The sequence below is a fragment of the Pristiophorus japonicus genome, chromosome 12 (genome assembly GCF_044704955.1).
Source record: "Pristiophorus japonicus isolate sPriJap1 chromosome 12, sPriJap1.hap1, whole genome shotgun sequence".
In the NCBI taxonomy this organism is placed as follows: Eukaryota; Metazoa; Chordata; class Chondrichthyes; family Pristiophoridae; genus Pristiophorus; species Pristiophorus japonicus.
Window position 1 is genome coordinate 164,318,210 of NC_091988.1, and position 16,298 is coordinate 164,334,507.

Below are 16,298 nucleotides of genomic sequence, written 5' to 3' on the forward strand. Positions count from 1 at the left end.
TTCTTCCCCTACTGCCGCCGGCCTCTACCCAGCCTCGGGCCGATCTCTCACCTCCCTATCTAGGCCGAGGACTTCAAAACGTCTGTCCGACATCTAGAAGTCCGGAAAGGCACGAACCTGGACTTGGACATTTCCGGATTTGAGACATCAAAGGCGTTCCGAAGTCCAGAAATACACAGAATCCGGAGTGGCTTTGGTCCCGAGACTTCCGGATTTGCAACGTTGTACCTGTACTGTCTCTTATGCCATTTGTAGACCATGGTTTCTTAACTACTCAAGTGGTATGTTTGCATTTTCAGGGTATATACTGGTTTTGTATTGCATGAAATACTTCACTATGTTTGAAGCTTACAGAACAGTAATGTTACAAATGTGCTATTTTTAAAACTTGGTTTTGCTGCAATGTCAAACATGGGTAGCCATGAGTCATATTAAGGATTGATTCTTTGAGAAAATAGGAATTTGGTTAATAAGGTTGAAAAGATTTTGTTAAGTGCATCTTGAAATGACAAATTTATGCTGAATTAACATGAATTTAGAGGGAGCTGCTGTGTTCCATTGTGATGTATGTAATGCATTTGAGTTCTGCTTTGTATACTAAATTAGATGTCAAGATCATCTACCTATTAATTGCTTTTACATTTTTAATCCCATCTAATAAAAGTGTAAGTACATAAGGTAAATTAGGGATGGCTTATACAACACAATTTGGGAAAATCTGTCACAACTATTTTAAGCTTGCAGATGGTATTAATACCAATTGTGGGAGTGATTTTTTTTTTGAACTCTCAACCTCTAATCTGGATTCAGTTACTCAATCTCAACTCATTCAAAGCATCATAGATTCCTGTATTTTTTTGTATAAAATATATTCTAGTGGGCGAAGTCGATACTCATTTTGAATATATTCATTGTGTCATTAAATATATAATTAATCTCGTGAAAGTACATTCACATTTGCAATTAATTGTAAAACAGACGGTTGAGTATTTTATATACACCAGTAGTGTGGTATAAAATAGATGTGGTTTTAATTTAATTTCTATGTACAGTACTTTAGTTTGGACTATAAATGTAGAAAATTGCTTTACTGGCCTCGTGTCTTGCTGTGAAGAGATGTTTGCTACTTTCTAGCATTTGTCTACTAAAGTGAAAACCTAGCTGTGGGTTTCCAGTTAGAAATTGTAGGTAGGTGCAACCAACATCTGTGTTTGAGAGCTCCTTTACGCTCCTCTATATCTCACCATCACCTCGGTATGATCAGCCAACTTGGCACAAGCCGGGGATTGAATCCAAGATCAAGGTTAAACCAACGACCTCCTTGGTCTGTATAGCTCAGTTCTATGTGAGGTGCATTAATCAACTGAGTGAGCAGGGCAGGGAGTTGCAGTTCTCAAAATTGTGAATTTACCCCATTTGAATAACAAATGTATTCAAAGGTCTGTATCCCTGGTTGAGCTGTTCATTTATTTATAATTGGAATGAATTGCATATTAAATATAATCCATACAAGAATCACTTTCTCTACAGCAAAACACTGTTAGACTGCAGTGCAAAGGGGTAGTGGGTTATGGAAACTAAGGTTGGAAGCTGTTACAAGAAATGCTGTTAAGCTGCCTTGGTTTTCTATACATTGGGGAAATGATAGTGACATATCTAGTATAAACCACACAAATACAAAGAAACAAGTTTCTAATTCAATTACTTGTACTTTCCAGAAATTCAGTCATACTGTCAAGGAAAACATGCCTTATTTCTATGATATTTTATTTAGGCATGTTACTTCAATTTAGATTGGCTTAGATCCTAGAAGAAATTACTGTTTAAAAGGATGTTGCGATGCCAGCGAATAGTTGTATTTATGATAGTGCAATGCAGATAGGGTTAGTAATAGTGACCTGTAAGCAGCACTTTTATCCTGTGGCTATATGCACAGTATCTGTTAGATCACCAAAGAAGTACATTGGACAGATTTTTGTGTAACCATATCACAACATTTTGCAAAAATCCTGTAATTTGAGCTTACTCAGGGCTGGTGTGAATAAGTTATCACATGCCTAGCCCCAAAAGTGCGATTCAGAATTGAAAAACTTTGTTTGCAAAAAGCTTTAACCTAATTGAATACATGAACTCTACCTGTATGCATGCACTCAAAGAAAACTAAGATTTTTAAAACATTTTATTGACAATTGTAACAGTGGAATAATAATCCAATAACATTCAGTTTAGAAAAGTCCTAATAGTAATGGTGAACTATATTTTTTGTTCCTATTTAGGCCTGTGTAAATATATTGTGAACATGACTTAAAACAAAATGAACCACCTAGTCCAACATTTAATACAACTAGTTCACATATCCTCTTATGCCAAATAACTTTAGTACAAAAGACACAATATAAAACAGTTATTAAAATAAACATTTCTTCATCTCCAATTTTCTCCCCTGAAGGTGTTGTTGACTCTTTCCTAAGGTAGGGTTCTATAGGACCATTATTTGTGAACACTTTTCATAGGTGGTTGAGGGAGATGCATAATATATCCAGGTCTAGTGTTATCCCTACTCAACATTCACACACATACATTTACAGCAGGAGCTGTTGGATAGTGATCAGGAGCAGGAACCCAGGCTGAATTTCCACCCACATTAACTCTTGACAATTACAGTGCAGCTGCTATCACCTCAGTGCAGGTCAGACCAGGAGTCAAACTTGAAAACTGCTCGGTAGGGTTTAGCTAATCACTGGATAAGCAAGCTAGTCCCACATGGAGACTTTTGCTCTTTACATATGTAATATGCATACTTTTAAATTATTCCATATTTAAAAATGACTTTCAATTTTAAATACTCCTTGACTGAACTATGGTTGTACAGCAGAAAACAAACTGTTATTACCAGCAAAAATGCAAACTTTTAAAAAAATACCTGTAAAAACATTTAAGTGCTTGCCCTCCAGCTTTGTGAATTACAATAAGAGAATAATTATTCTATAATATCTGGTTTGGCACAAAGTAATTATAATGGCATGTTAACAACAGCTGAAAGGTTTGTAGAATCAAACAGCTAGGAGTCCTTTTTAACCCTACCTGCCCAGCAGAAACCAGGGTAGGAACAAGGGGCTTACTTACCCAGACACAACTCAACACTTTTCTGACATTGCTAATTTTAACCTGCAGGGTTCTGTGGGCCCACCTAAACCAGGCAAGGATCTCATGAATTTATGCAAATTAGGGTCCAATTGCATTTTAACCTAAGCCTGAGTGGGAACACCGCCATGGCTTTCCGGTCAGGTGAAAGCAGGTCAGGAAGGATGTACAGGCCCTTCACGCCAAGTGAAATCATTCCTTTGTGGGGCCAGGAGGAGCAGGAGTGGAAGGTTGTGGCCTCCGATGCCCCAGACTCACGGCTTACCTACTTGCCGGACAACCTTACTTTGGTGCTGGTCGAATTTTCTTTATCACCTACCTGCCAGCTACCACTCTGTTCAGGCATACAGCTGATTTGGCAGCATGCCAAACCTCATCTGCCACTTGCGAGTAAGAAATTAACTCGCCAGAAGCCCGCAATCCCCGCCACAATTCAATTGTAGAATGTGAATCATGCCTTTGAGACTGGCAAATAATCCAGTGTTTATCAGCTTGATTGTTTAACGCTTAATAGCTCCACAATTAATTTATTTCTGAAACTATATACTGAAACCACAACTGGCTTTTGTAAATAAAAAGCATCGAGTGGTTTGTTTCCTAAATTATACAGATTTAAAATAACAATTGTGTTTTTAGTTTTGAATCAATTCTTCTACTGGCTGAGAATCATTAAATGATGTAATTTAATAATGTGAGCAGTAAGCTAAACCGACTTTGGCAACAGTTTGAATAACATTCTGGTCAGATTGCAACTTTGCTAAACTCTGATCATCTGAGCATTTTGCATAGACAAATCCAATGTGTCAAATTTAGCCACAAAGGAAAGCCCAAGATCAAGATTACCATAAAGTTGTCAAATTAATTGGTAAACTGAATTTGAGGTGGGAAACCAGATTTTGTTAGTGGAACTTTTGGATAGTGCAGTGCATTTAGTTCAGACACTAACATGTAGGTAGGTATGGTTTGGAATCTTGCTAGTGCTGTGCAAAATTCAAATTTTTAAAGTTATTCTTAATTTAAAAAAATGCTCCTCTTCCAAGTGAACTATTTGTACTATTGGCTTTTAGAAAACTGCTATTGCCAATGTGCCAATTACAGTTGATGAGGATTATTGTCAGTTTTTGTCAATTTAAAACTTACTTGGTTGTATTTTAGGTTCTATTTTTAGTATTTAAAAAAATGATAAAATCAGGGGTCTCAAAAAAAGCCAAGGTAAAATCAAGAGTGTATCTTGCTCCATTGGGAGAGGGAGGAATGGTTGCTGTAGGGACTTGTGACTTAGGATGAGCAATGCCACAGGAGATGCACGAATACAAAAGCATCCAACCATTTGGAGCAGTGGGCCAGAATCAGTAAGTAGGCAGTGCACTTACAGAAACTTACTGTTCTCCTCCTTTAGTTGAGACCTGCTGTACTGTGAATTCCTGAGGTCTTAACTGAATGAAAAGTGCGGCACTGCTGGGAGCAGGAGCTGACAAAAGCTATAGCACTGGCAGAGTTATTTTAATTTCCCATGAAGCTGCTGGCAGATTAACATTTTCCACCAGTGGGAGGGACTAAAATCTGGAAGTCTGAGGCAATATCCCCGCCCCCCACCTCCCTCAAGGTGAATCCGCGTAGGTCGCTTACCAGCTGCCGCTGCTGAAAGAAATGCAGCACATGCGTAGCAGCAAATTTAAAGGGCCTGCGCAGGAAAGAAAAAATTTGAAGGGTCAGGTAAGATCAGGGAGTATGATGGATTTGGCCCAAGGGCTGCGGTTTGATCAATGCTGCAGTAGCGACTTTTACTTAAACCTTCCTTTCCTCTCCATTGTCCCCCCACCCTGCAAAAGGGATACAGTGAGTGTAGTTGGTCTTTGGCATAAAATATTAAACTAAGCCTCAAAACTAGTCATATTAGAAATAAGCCAAATAGTAGACTTTCCTGAATGGAGAACTGTAATAATTCTCTGTCAGCCTTGCAATTTGTTTCTGCTTTTATAAATACAGTAACGTCTCATTAGAATACTACAATACAACACTTAGTTTCATGGCTCTCAGCAATTGAGAAACCTCAAAATATTTTAGGACATACTTTTCGTAAAACTCTCCAAACAGGAGTGATCATTGGATTTTGCACTTTACACCACCACATAAAATACTGAAAAATAGCTGAATGAAGACTAGTTGAATCCCAGTCTCTAACGATTCTGCAATACTGTTGACTTTTGCAGCTGCTTTTTTCATTATAAGTTAAGTGTCTATGATGTTGACAATATTAGTGGAACTGATGCTTACCTCAATTTCTTACAAATGGTCGTCTTTATATCCCTATGCTGGCTTGCTATGATATTACATGCCAATCTTTGATGCTAATCATTTTTCTTTGACAAATACTGCTGTTTAAACAGAGGGGAGAATCAGAAGTGTAACATTTTGATCCAGATTTTATCCTGTCATACTTAAGTCCATATACTATGATAATGTATAATGCAATGACAAAAGCTGACTGTACCATTTTGTTGTAACTTGTATGTAACATTTACCATAACATGCAGGCTGTGCATTGTCTGTGTTCCTTTCTTTGGGCTAAAATATATTAAATATACTTCTAGAGGCAACAAAAAGTACTTCTATTAAACTACTATATAATGAACAAAAAGATGGGGATTTAATTTAAAAAATCTGTAATTCCTTATTAACCCAATTTAGTGTATTAAAAAATACATTGCTTGTGATATATATTGCTGAAGCCTACTGTAATACTTTGTTCAACAAGCTCTGGACATCTCCAGGTCTAACTGGACAATATTAATACTGATCAGCCAGATGTGATAGCTATGCTGAACTCTACTGTTTTATTATTTTATTCAACAATACTGCCCCCATATCTTAGATACAATGGAAAGTTCTTTTTTGTATTAATTTATCTTGAGCAGTTGATAATGCAGGTGTGAGAAGGATTACACACACTGCTGAATTTTTCTATTTAATGCTAAATACAAATTGTTGGGTTATTGCAGATTGAGTATAATAATTCTTCTTCAATAGGACATTGTGTTAAACTTTGTATACTGTTTAGTTATACTTCAGGTGGACAGCTATTAGTAAAAACTGTTCTTCCCCCTCATCCCTTTAAGGCCCACAGCAACATTTCAGTATCAAAGTGTGTAGTTACTGAGTGAATATTTTTCTGGCTCCATACATCTTTCTGTAATACTTAGCAGATCCACATAGTGACTATACTGGATGAAGGAAATTATGTGACTATTTTATCAACTCATAAGGTTTAAGTTGAGGCCAGTATTTTCAGTTAAAAATCAGGCCTTAATTTCTATACAGTTGAAAAATATCTAGCTCCAACCAAAAATGCCTGTTTTGAGATATTACCAATAATATGGCAGCAGACAGCTCAGGACTGCTCAAACTGTGCGTTATTTTGACAGTCTACCAGCTGAGGTTTTGTATAAACTGATTATCAAAAATTGAGACTATCATGATATTTCATGTAGAAATTGCAGAAGGTTGGGTCTGTCTGCTACCATTTTTTTTTTTAATTGCTGCTGCTAGATCAAGAATATTATAATGCATTGAATTTCTGTAAGTAGGAAAGTACAAGTCAGAAATTTCTGACAATACAGTCTGCAAGGTCTAAAATAATCAAGCACGTTAAGTGATCACACTGTTCATTTTGAATAAACACCCCAGTACAAAAGAAAAATACTTCCGGGCAAGTATCAAACAGTCTTATTAATAACAGTAATACAGCTGTGACCTCACTCCTCTAAAGGAATCATCACACTGTTGGCCCGATTGACCATTAGCCCCGACTGCAAACTGCGGATGTGAATTATCCGTCGGTGAATGCATCTGACGAAATTCTGCTACAAATTCCTCCTCAAATGCCAGCAAAGACTCGGCCCAGGCTGTTGTGTTAAGTTTTCCCATTGTACCTCCATACTCTTGAGGAAGGGTGTTAGGTGGAATATCCTTGTGAAGTGAGCTTAGATCTGAGCCATGAAGAACAAACTAAAAAAGAGGGATAATATATTCAGATCTTTATTAATAAATAATTACTACCAATGTTAAACATTTATGCCGTGCATTTTTAAATTGGTAAAATTCAATTCTGTAATGCTAGATTTTAGAAAGGTAAGCCAGACAACAGGAACAACCTTCCATAAAAGAAATGTGGAAAGATATGAAATATACTGCCAAAATAAACACCACCTTTTAAAATGACAGAATTTTCCTCCATCAAATGTATTATTTTTCTTACTCCATCACCCCAAGAGACTTTTGTCCTCACTCTCAGCAAAACAGACTAATTCAAAAAAAAAGTATGCTTCATAATGGACGCACACCAAAGTGAACAGGCCAACCAAGAAATGACTCGAGTTGTCACAAATAAGAATTAAATAGTACAGTGGATTCTGCTCAAATGAATATCCCATTTGCCAATTATGCTTATTTATTTGTTCGGACTATTCTACTTTTCCTATTTTCAGCGCTCAGACAGACCAAGACTTAGGGTGAGAGTGGAGGACTTGGGCTGGGCAGGATAGGGCTCCGGAAACTTAAATGATTTGCAAGTCATTAAAAAATTTGTGCAGCAATATCTTCATTGAAGCAGGTTATTTATTTTGGTGATTAAGTGGGCTTTACCATACTTGTTATCTGGTACTATGGCAGAATAAACCGTAATCTTATAATCACTGACCTATTGGCCAGGAATCCTTTCATTTCCAATGAAATAATTGATCAACTTAATAAGAATGCTAAACCATGGAATGTAGGGTATGAGGTCCAAGCTCATATCACCCCCCCCCCCTCCCCTCCCCTATTTTGTGTACAATATAGAATTATAGAATAGCACAGCACAGGAGGCTGCCATTCGGCCCATCAAGTCTGCACTGGCTCTTTCGAAGAGCAATCCAGTTAGTCCCACTCCCCCGCTCTTTCCCCATATCCCTGCAATTTTTTCTTCTTCAATTATTTATCCAATTCCCTTTTGAAGGCTACTATTGAATCTGTATCCACCACCCTATCAGGCAGTGCATTCTAAATCCTAAACACTCATTGCATAAAAAAGCTTTTCTCATGTCACCTCTGGTTCTTTTGCCAATCACCGTGCCCTCTGATTATCGACCCTTCAGTCATTGGAAACAGTTTCTTTTTATTTACTCTATCTAAACCCTTCATGATTTTAAACACCTCTATCATATCTCTTCTTAGCCTTCTCTGCTCAAAGAAGAACAACCCCAGCTTCTCCAGTCTACCCATGTAACTGTAATCCCTCATCCATGGAACTATTCCAATATATATCTTCTGTACCCTGTCCAAAGCCTTCACATCCTTCTTAAAGTGCAGTGGCCAAATTTGGACACAATGCTCCAGTTGGGTCCAAACTAGTTTTATATATATGTTTAGCATAACTTCCTGGCTTTTGTACTCTATGCCTCTATTTATGAAGCCTAGGATCCCATATACTTCATTAACTGCTTTGTTAACCTGTCCTGCCACTTTCAAAGATCTGTGCACAAACACCCCTAGGTCTTTCTTCTTGTCTCCAACCACCCCTTTAAAATTGTACCATTTAGCATGTATTGTCTCCTCATTCTTCTTATCATCTCTCACTTTTCTGCATTGAATTTCATCTGCCATGTGTCAAGAGTGTTGGTCAGTGACAGGGATTTAGTGTAGATGAGACATATCACCAAAGGAACATCTGGGAGAGTGGGTGGAAGAGTTAGCCTGTGTGACTCTCATACACCTCCTACAATTTAGTTATAGAGCAAACCTGATACATTACAGCTTGTCTTCTTTATTGGAAATGAAGATGAACTCAAGGCTCTTCAAATACTGCTCTAAGATGACAGAGATTGACATAGGTATCCTCTGCCTTCCCTAACCTCCAGATAATTTTAGTGCTGAAAAATCAACCCCACAACATTACCAGTCATTGCAAAATCCAACTGTCAGAAAATCTAGCCTTAAGTGAAATACAACAAATCTGCATCTAGGTGTCTCAATTTACAAAATGCCAGAAATATGTTTTAAAATACAGTGTATATAATGTACTACACTGAATATTTAATAACAGTTTAAAATGTAATATGGAAGGTTTGGAGCAAAAGTGTACTGGATTTCTAAAAGGTGGTAGTACAACTAAAAACCTCTTAAAGACCTCTTAAAGACATACAAAGCATTTAACAGGTTTACACATACAATTCCAACAACTGAACCAAGAAAATAATCTAAAGTACATACCCTTTCTGTCATCTTCTCTTTTAGAAAAGGTTTTATGATGGCAAAAATACCCTTAAAGATAATGGGCTCGTTGATGACATTGACTGTTTTTATTCTCATTGGAAATCCATCCTGAGAAGAGAATTGATTTATGAAATATGGTAGTATTGTATTTGTATAAAGCAGACATGATATACACTGGTTAATAGCAATGGTACATTTTCTACAGTAGTGATCCATATATCACATTCAGCACCATCTGCTTGATAGGAATGACTGGATAAAGGGTACCACCCATACTGCCCCCAAAATATTAGTTCTGATGGAAGGTCATCGACCTGAAATGTTAACTCTGTTTCTCTCTCCATAGATGCTGCCTGACCTGCGGAGTATTCCCAGAATTTTCTGTTTATAATCCCAAAAATATTATATAGTACCAGTTGATCTTTCATGGAGTCCACGGACAATATATATATATTTACAAGTAAGTATATGTATTATCTCGCTACATTTCCTGTTTTCCTTTGCTCACTTGCTGTGCTACATACCTATTCATGAATAGGAAGACATCTTAGACAATAATTTATATTCTATACTTATGAGCCTGCTTAGACATTTTTGAAGGTTTTTTTGTCACGAAGAAAATCAGTTGAAATTCATGCCAATTTGTGATTGTGATGCTATTATTGGTTAGCTCTGCAATTACCAAGGACCAATGAGCAGCAGTTACTTTAGACCAATAACAGATGATGATTTTTCAGTTAAGCACAGGGTGTGTTTAAATTTGTATATTATAATACATCAATTTTAAAAGCTGCATTAAACTTTTAGCCAGAGGTCATCAAAATCATGATGTAAAAAAATAACAAGTGAGTCGGATTGAGAGAGTAAGCTCATGATTGTGTGTAATATACATTATGTGGGTTACCCTGGATCTAGAGAGGAAACCCTGAAGGGTACCAATACATTAAGATGGTTTTGTTGTTGGGTGGAGGAATGCAGAGCTTAAGAACCAGCTGATTACATTGTGCAACACAGGGTTGGACTTTAAGTAACTGAAGGTGGCCACTCCAGTTTGTGGGCCAAGTTGAGATAATGAAGCAGAGGAAAGGGACTGGGTGACCAGATGCAGGAAAAGTAGGAGAGGATACGAATCACCATTATAAGAAACCCCCGAGGGTCCTGATGCGTGCAGTAGATATACAGTGCTTGATAATGTAATATGTACAAATACTGACACAGAGGGGGATAATCAGGAACAGCACCACAGCGACTGGTTGCCCATAGGAACAAAAGTGAGCAATAAGCAAGTAGTAATTGTGGGAAAGAGACAATATAGATATAGCTATGAGTCACAAATAATGTGTTGGCTCTTGGGTGAAGGACATAATGAAATGGTTAAAAAACTAGGAAGGAGAAACAGTTGGAACGCATGGTTCATGTAGGAACCAATGACATAGTAAATAGTAGGATGGACTTTGAGGAGGTATGTACTAGATTAAAGAATGAGCACAAAAATAGTAATTTCAAGATTACTTTGTGGTTTAAGCAGGGATCAGATAGGTCAATGCAGGGCTTGAGAGATGGTGCAGAAAGGAAAGTTTCTGAGAATACTGGGATGAATTCTGTGGCGAGGGGAATCTCTTCAGATTAGTTAGACTTCAACTGAAATGGACTGATAATGTTTTTGCAGAGAAGGTACATGGGGTGGAGGGGAAAATATCAGACTATAAACAATGGAAAATGAATGTTGCAACTGGAAATTATATCAACGCTAGATGTTATGGAAAAGTATGTTGATAGGCAGCAGTTTGATTGCAGTGTTCGAACAAGAAAGTGGGCAGAATATGAACACATGGGAGAGTAATGACAATGAAAACCAGCTTAAGTTAGGGAATGGGAGGACTCAAGTACCTGAAGTCTTGAGAATAAAATCGGGAATCTAGAGGTTTATGTTTGGAAGAACTTGTATTTATATAGTGCCTCACTATGTCCAAAGCACTTTACAATCAATGCATAACTTTTAAAGCGCAGTGACTGTTATGTAGGAAAACATGGCTGTTAATTTGTGCATAGCAAGGTCCAATAAATAGCAAATGAATGAATGACCTGAGAATCTGGTTTTGGTGATGTTAGATGAAGGAGGAATGTGTGAGATTATCATGGATTAGATAGTTTTTAGAATACTTGTTTTAATATCTTCGAATCATTAACATTCTATAGTCATCAGTAATGGATTTATAATTGTGTGTAACAATTAAATGTAGAAGATTTCAGAAAGAGTAGAAGATTTCAGGAAGAATCAAGGAGTCACCCAGAAGACAAAGAAAGATGAGAAATAAGAGACACAGGGTGTAGCTTACTCATGGCTGAACTTCTACCCAAAGGATAACTGGGTAATACAAGTCTTAATTATTCTCTGTAAACTGCTGCTCGAATACTGTAATATATTAAGTCTTGCTTGTGCTGAATAAAGTTAAATCACTGTCCCCAATACATAAGAAACAGGAACAGTAGTAGGCCATACGGCCCCATATGGCTGATCTGATCATGAACTCAGTTCCACTTCCCATAACTCCTTATCCCCTTATTGTTTAAGAAACTGTCTATTTCTGTCTTAAATTTATTCAATGTCCCAGCTTCCACAGCTCTCTGAGGGAGCGAATTCCACAAATTTACAACCCTCAGAGAAGAAATTTCTCCTCGGCTCCGTCTTAAATGGGTGGCCCCTTATTCTAAGATCATGACCTCTAGTTCTAGTCTCCCCCATCAGTGAAAACATCCTCTCTGCATCCACCTTGTCAAGCCCCCTCATAATCTGATACGTTTCGATAAGATCACCTCTCATTCTTCTGAATTCCAATGAGTAGAGGTCCAACCTACTCAACCTTTCCTCATAAGTCAACCCTCTCATCCCCGAAATCAACCTAGTCAATCTTCTCTGAGCTGCCACCAAAGCAAGTATATCCCTTTCGTAAATATGGAAACCAAAACTGCATGCAGTATTCCAGGTGTGGCCACACCAATACCCTGTATAGCTGTAGCAAGACTTCCCTGCTTTTATACTCCATCCCCTTTGCAATAAAGGCCAAGATTCTATTGGCCTTCCTGATCACTTGCTGTACCTGCATACTATCCTTTTGTGTTTCATGCACAAGTACCCCTAGGTTCCGCTGTACTGCAGCACTTTGCAATCTTTCTCCATTTAAATAATAACTTGCTCTTTGATTTTTTCTGCCAAAGTGCATGACCTCATACTTTCCAACTTTATACTCCATCTGCCAAATTTTTGCCCACTCACTTAGCCTGTTTGTCCTTTTTCAGATTTTGTGTGTCCTCCTCACACATTGCTTTTCCTCCCATCTTTTTATTGTCAGCAAACTTGGCAACGTTACACTCAGTTCCTTCTTCCAAATCGTTAATATAGATTGTAAATAGTTCGGGTCCCAGCACTGATCCCTGCGGCACCCCACTAGTTATTGGTTGCCAACCAGAGAATGAACCATTTACCCCTACTCTCTGTTTTCTGTTAGTTAGCCAATCCTCTATCCATACGGGTCAACCTCACATCATTTGCAACCAGAGTCCCTCTTAGATTTTACTAATGGTAACTCCCTGCTCTTCTTTAATTGATGTCAAGGGAACTTTTATGTCTACCTGGTCAGGCAGACAGATCCTCGATTTAACATTTCAGTTGAAAGATAGCACCTCCATCAATGCAAAACTCCCTCCGTACAACATTAAGATTCTAGCCTAGATTATGCGCTCAAGTCTGTGGTGGGGCTTGAATCCACAACTTTGATTCAGAGGCAAGAGTACGACCAACTGAGTCAAGTTGACACTCGAGGACAGGAAACCATGATAATACGCATGTCACGGAACTTGATAAAATAAGGACTTGGGTTGGGGTTGGGGGGTAGGGAAAAAGGTATTTATAGTGATGTAAATTGCTGTCTGTAAACAGAAAAAATGAACTGGGAGGGATGTAGCTTTTGAGAATGTGGACACGTCGGAGAATAATAAATCCATATCCGATTCAGACAAAGTCCAACATTGTAGAGTAAAGTAAATGACATTGAAAGGAAAAAATAACTACTGGGATCGATTACAAGCTCCCAAGTCAAGGTGGAAGGTTAGACCTGGAACTTTATAATAAGGGAAAGTTGTCAAAGATTAAACATAATTCTTGTAGTTGGCTTAAATTTACCAGGGATAAATTGTGGGGTTTATAAGGGGAGCAGAAGCTGTTAAATGTGTTTTTGGAAATGATACTGGACTGCTCTGCCTCAAATGGGGTTGGGGCTAATATATTAGCATGGATAGAAGATTGGCTAACTAACAGAAAAGAGTGTCGGGATAAATGGTTCATTCTCTGGTTGGCAATCAGTAACTAATTCAGTAACAGAGAGGATGTTTCCACTGATGGGGGAGACCAGAACTAGGGGGCATGATCTTCGAATAAGGGGCTTCACATTTAAAACGGAGATGAGGAGAAATTTCTTCTCAGAGTTGTAAATCTGTGGAATTCGCTGCCTCAGAGAGCTGTGGAAGCTGGAACATTGAATAAATTTAAGACAGAAATAGACAATTTCTTAAACGATAAGGGGATAAGGGGTTATGGGGAGCAGGCAGGGAAGTGGAGCCGAGTCCATGATCAGATCAGCCATGATCTTATTGAATGGCGGAGCAGGCTCGAGGGGCCATATGGCCTATTCCTGTTCCTATTTATGTTCTTATGTAAATGTTTAAAGAATCCACACAGGAGAGAGAAGACACTGGACCTCATTCTATGTAACAGAGGATGATAAAGGAGGTTAACGTTAGAGAGCAGCTTGGAATCAAATGAGCACATCGGTGCTGAATTTAAGGTTTGACTTATGACAAAGGAAGGAGTACAAAAGAGATTTAAAACTTTAGGAAGATAGATTTTGTGGCAGTGAGGAGAGAACTAGAGTGGAACAAACAGTTAAGGTAAATTAAATTTTTCAAAAATATGCTATTCAGTGTACAAAATAACGATACACTGGGAAAGAGGTATAGCAGAAGACTTGGACTACATCCCGCAGCATGCTACCCGCCACCATCTCAGCAAAACCCAAGCCCTGACCCGAGGTAGAAAAGGCCATCCATTAACTCAAGAGCAACAAGGCATCAGGAGCAGATGGAATCCCCGATGAGGCACTAAAGTATGGCGGAGAGGCACTATTGGCTCGAATGCATTACCTCATCTCTCTCATCTGGAAGGAGTATATGCCTGGAGATCTGAGAGATGCCGTAATCATGACTATCTTTAAAAAAAGGGGACAAGTCCGACTGCGGTATCTAGAGGAATCTCGCTCTTGTCGGCTACTGGGAAAGTCATCGCTAGAATCCTCAACCATCTTCTCCCTGTGGTTGAGGAGCTCCTCCCGGAGTCACAGTGTGGATTCCGTCCACTACAGGGTACAACAGATATGATCTTCATGGCGCGACAACTGCAAAAGAAATGCAGGGAACAGCACCAACCCTTGTACGTGGCCTTCTTTGACCTCACAAAGGCCTTTGACACTGTTAACTGTCAGGGACAATGGAGCGTCCTCCTCCGTTTCGGCTGTCCCCAAAAGTTTGTTGCCATTCTCCGTCTGCTCCACGATGACATGCAAGCAGTGATCCTGACCAACGGATCCACCACAGATACAATCCACATCCGGACCGGGTCAAGCAGGGCTGTGTCATCGTGCCAGCCCTCTTCTCGATCTTCCTCGCTGCAATGCTCCATCTCACGCTCAACAAGCTCCCCGCTGGAGTGGAACGAAACTATAGAACCAGTGGGAACTTGTTCAACCTTCGTCACTTCCAGGCTAGATCCAAGACCGTCCCATCCTCTGTTGTCGAACTACAGCACGCGGACAACGCTTGCGTCTGCGCACATTCAGAGGCTGAACGCCAAGCCATCATCAACAGCTTCACAGAAGCATATGAAATCATAGGCCTTACACTAAACATCCATAAGACAAGGGTCCTACACCAACCTGATCCCGCCACACAGCACTATACCCCGGTCATCAAAATCCACAGCCCAGCCTTGGACAACGTGGACCACTTTCCATACCTCGGGAGCCTACTACCAGCAAGGGCAGACATAGACGACAAGGTCCAACACTGCCTCCAGTGTACCATCGCAGCCTTCAGTCGCCTGAGGAAGAGTGTGTTCGAAGATCAGGCCCTCAAATCTGGCACCAAGCTTATGGTCTTACAGGGCTGTAGTGATACCCGTCCTGCTGTATGGCTCAGAGACATGGACCATATACAGGACACACCTCAAATCGCTGGAGAAATATCACTAATGATGTCTCCGCAAGATCCTGCAAATCCCCTGGGAGGACGTGTCAATGTACTCGAACAGGCCAACATCACCAGCATCGAAGCACTGACCACACTCGACCAGCTCCGTTGGGTGAGACACATTGTTCACATGCTCGACACAAGACTCACAAAGCAAGCGCTCTGCTCGGAACTCCTACATGGCGAGCCCCAGGCGGGCAGAAAAAATGTTTCAAGGACACCTCAAAGCCTCCTTGATAAAATGCAACATCCCCACCGACACCTGGGAATCCCTGGCCAGTGACTGCCCTAAGTGGAGAAAGAGCATCCAGGAGGGCGCTGAGCACCTCGAATCTTATCGCCGAGAGCATGCAGAAAACAAGCGGAAGGAGCGTGCGGCAAACCAGACTCCCCACCCACCCTTTCCTTCAACGACTGTCTGTAATTCCCGTATTGGACTGCAGTCACCTGAGAACTCAGAATGGAAACAAGTTTTCCTCGATTTCGTGGGACTGCCTATGATGATAATGATAGCAGAGGAAGGAGGAAACAGATGCACGTAACAACTGAAGCAATGCAGGGGTCAAGGTGGGGAAGGGAACTCTCTTCAACTGTTAGGTCAT

At 39.6% G+C, this 16,298-nt stretch overlaps 1 protein-coding gene across 2 annotated transcripts in view; it reads right to left on the minus strand.

Moving 5' to 3' along the window:
- Nucleotides 1–2,196: 2,196 nt before the first annotated feature.
- The window catches only part of ttpal (tocopherol (alpha) transfer protein-like), a 31,338-nt gene continuing 17,236 nt past the window's right edge, over nucleotides 2,197–16,298 (minus strand). For both annotated transcript variants that reach the window (XM_070896095.1, XM_070896094.1), the window contains exons 4-5: nucleotides 9,394–9,504; nucleotides 2,197–7,152 (exon numbers count right to left, since the gene is read on the minus strand). In XM_070896095.1, the coding sequence (XP_070752196.1) occupies nucleotides 6,874–7,152; nucleotides 9,394–9,504 (390 nt within the window). In that variant the 3' untranslated portion in view covers nucleotides 2,197–6,873. The remainder of the gene's footprint in view (nucleotides 7,153–9,393; nucleotides 9,505–16,298) is intronic.